We start from the raw sequence: 2,571 nt of genomic DNA, 5'->3' as shown, positions 1-2,571 counted from the left end.
GTGTGTGTGTGTGTGTGTGTGTGTGTGTGTGTGTGTGTGTGTGTGTGTTGGTAGTTCTAGTTATCCTTTAAACTACATGTCTTAGTTTCTTCCAAGAGGCTTGTGGGGTCTCAGCTTCAGTACCTACAAAACGAGCTGCAGGTTCATTGTGTGTCATACAGGCTGCAGGCTGGACAGCGTCTCTCCAACCCAGCATGCTCGCTCTCTCCTGTTAACGTTGCTCTGCCAGACTGGCTTCCTTCCTGGAGCAAGGGGCACTCACCAAGACCTGCTTCCCAGAGGCTGGCTCGGTTTTGGATTTCCTGGGCTCCTTGGGCTTCACACTGGGTTCCTGGTCTTCTCCAGCCGAGGAGCCCCTCCGTGCTCTCACCTGCGCCCACTTCTTTGCCTGCTTCTTCCTGAGAAGTTTCCCTCTAAGGAAATGTGTTTCTGGTCAGTTTCAACCTCCCCATGCGGCTCTGGATTTGATTGGCATGCAAGTCTGGAGTCTCAACAGTACTGGAGGCTTCTGTGTTATCTAGGGAAAGCCACCAAAGTTTTCTGCAAGTTGGTTCTACACCCTGCGTAATGGGGATTCCCTGCCTAGCCGGCCAGAGGTTCAGGTGGGTCAGCTGTGAAGGGTCCTTGCAGTCTGTAGATTGCTATTTATTTAAGTTAATGTGTTGTAGAGGAGTTTTCAAAAGCTTACTTATCTTCATTTCAAGTGGGCAGCGTTTTGCCTGCATGTGTGTCTGTGCACACATCCATGGCCTCAGAGGCCGGAAGAGGGTGGCAGATCCCCTGGAACTGGAGTTAGAGATGGTTGTGAGCCAGCCCGTGGGTACCGGGAACTAAACCTAGGTCTTCCGCAAGAGCAGCCAGTGCTCTCAACTACTGAGCCAACTCTGCAATTTCTTGTTTGTTGAGACAGAGCCTTGAACTCACCACATTAAGGATGACCCTGAACTTCTGATCTCCCTGTCTCCACTTGCTGAGTGCTGGGATTATGGGCATGCACCATTACACTCAGTTTATGCAGTGCTGGGGGTTAAACCCAGGGCTCCACGTGTGCTAAGCTCTGCCACCTGAGCAATGTCCCCGACCTGTGTTTGCCTTTGAATCCAGCCCCTCTCCATACTGTGCTGCTCTTCTCCCCCCCCACACACACACACAGCTGGCCACTCAGTCCCCATGACTACCCTTCTTACTGACCCCTTACTTCTGAGAGGGGTCAGCCTGGGGATTTATGAGGAGGAGGTGCTTGCTCTGGATCTCGCCGTGTGATACGGCAAGAAAGCCCTTGCTGGATCTAGATGCCAGCGCCATGCTCTGGCACTTCCTCAGCCGCTAGAACCCTGAGATAAGTAAACCTTTGTGCTTCATAAATTCGCTCATCTCAACTGCTCTGTTATGGTAGCATCAAATGAACTAAGACATACTCACATGAAGGGGAGGAGACAGAGGAAAAGGAGTGTGGTTGCCATGGCTGCATAGAAAACGCCCTGGAGCAGCGCTTTCAGGAAGATTTCGGGAGCCAAAGGGCCTTTTCCTAGAAGAGAAGGCGTTTCAGTACGGCTTTTTTTTATGAGTAAAATTTATCTATCTATCTATCTATCTATCTATCTATCTATCTATCTATCTATCTATTTATTTTTCTTTCTTTCTTCTTGTTTTGTTTTTGTTTTTTTGAGACGGGGTTTCTCTGTGTAGCCCTGGCTGTCCTGGACTCACTTTTGTAGACCAGGCTAGACTCGAACTCACAGAGATCTGTAAAAAAATTTTTTTAATTTCATTTGTTTATTTGTTTGTATGTGTTTGGGGTTTTGCGTGAGCCACAGTGTGTATGTGATGGTAGGAGGACAAGTTTCAGTAGATACGGCAGCTGAGGACTGGGCTCAGGCTGTCAGCAAGCACCTTCCTCTGCTGAGCCATCTCGCACGCCCTCAGGAAGCCTTTCTTATGACCTCCAGGCTGTGCTCCCTGTTCACTGCCCTCCTCCAGTCTCCACATCCGCACCCTCACTTGACATCAGTAGGATGCTCAAACCATAGGTTCCATGTTGGTTCTTCCCCTCACAGAGAAGAATTGTGCCCGTTTCTGGGTTCTTGGAGAGGATGAGGGTGCTGTTGTCCCAGGAACCAAGTGTGGTGGAGGTCACCCGGAGGCGGCCAAACACAGGAGCTCCGTCCATCCACCACTGCACGGACGGTGTGGGGATGCCATGAAAGGAACAACTGCACTGCAGTGTCTTCTCCACAGCACAGAAGGAGTCGAGCAGCCTGGGAGGCTCTGGGGAGAGCGAGGGTCAGGTGTCAGAAAGATGGCCCTCCCCATGCTACATAACGCTTTATCACGGAGACACACCCCAAGCCCCTCAACTGCGGGATTGTAGGCAGGTGCTCTACCACTGAGCCACACTGCCAGCCCCTTAGTGGGGGATTTTAGGCACAGAGATGATGTCTAATCCACAGTGGTTGTTTGTCCTCTTCAGCCTTCTCTCTCTTTCTCCGCAGTCCCCCCTTGCAGCTTCCCCAGATAGCCCCAGAAGTGCTTCTTGTCCCACTTACCCAGCTGCGCATGTGGCAGGTCCAT

General features: G+C 51.1%; 1 protein-coding gene across 1 annotated transcript in view; it reads right to left on the bottom strand.

Annotated features, from left to right (window-relative positions):
- The window catches only part of Siglecl1 (SIGLEC family like 1), a 4,954-nt gene extending 2,383 nt beyond the window's left edge, over positions 1 to 2,571 (bottom strand). The window contains exons 1-4 of the mRNA XM_055613416.1: positions 2,547 to 2,571; positions 2,002 to 2,268; positions 1,423 to 1,528; positions 263 to 413 (exon numbers count right to left, since the gene is read on the bottom strand). Coding sequence (XP_055469391.1) covers positions 263 to 413; positions 1,423 to 1,528; positions 2,002 to 2,268; positions 2,547 to 2,571 — 549 coding nt within the window. The remainder of the gene's footprint in view (positions 1 to 262; positions 414 to 1,422; positions 1,529 to 2,001; positions 2,269 to 2,546) is intronic.

This window comes from Psammomys obesus, unplaced genomic scaffold (genome assembly GCF_907164565.1).
Source record: "Psammomys obesus unplaced genomic scaffold, mPsaObe1.curated_primary_1811, whole genome shotgun sequence".
NCBI classification, from domain to species: Eukaryota; Metazoa; Chordata; class Mammalia; order Rodentia; family Muridae; genus Psammomys; species Psammomys obesus.
The sequence above is the reverse complement of the archived record's forward strand: the minus strand, read 5'-3'. Positions and strand labels throughout refer to the sequence as shown.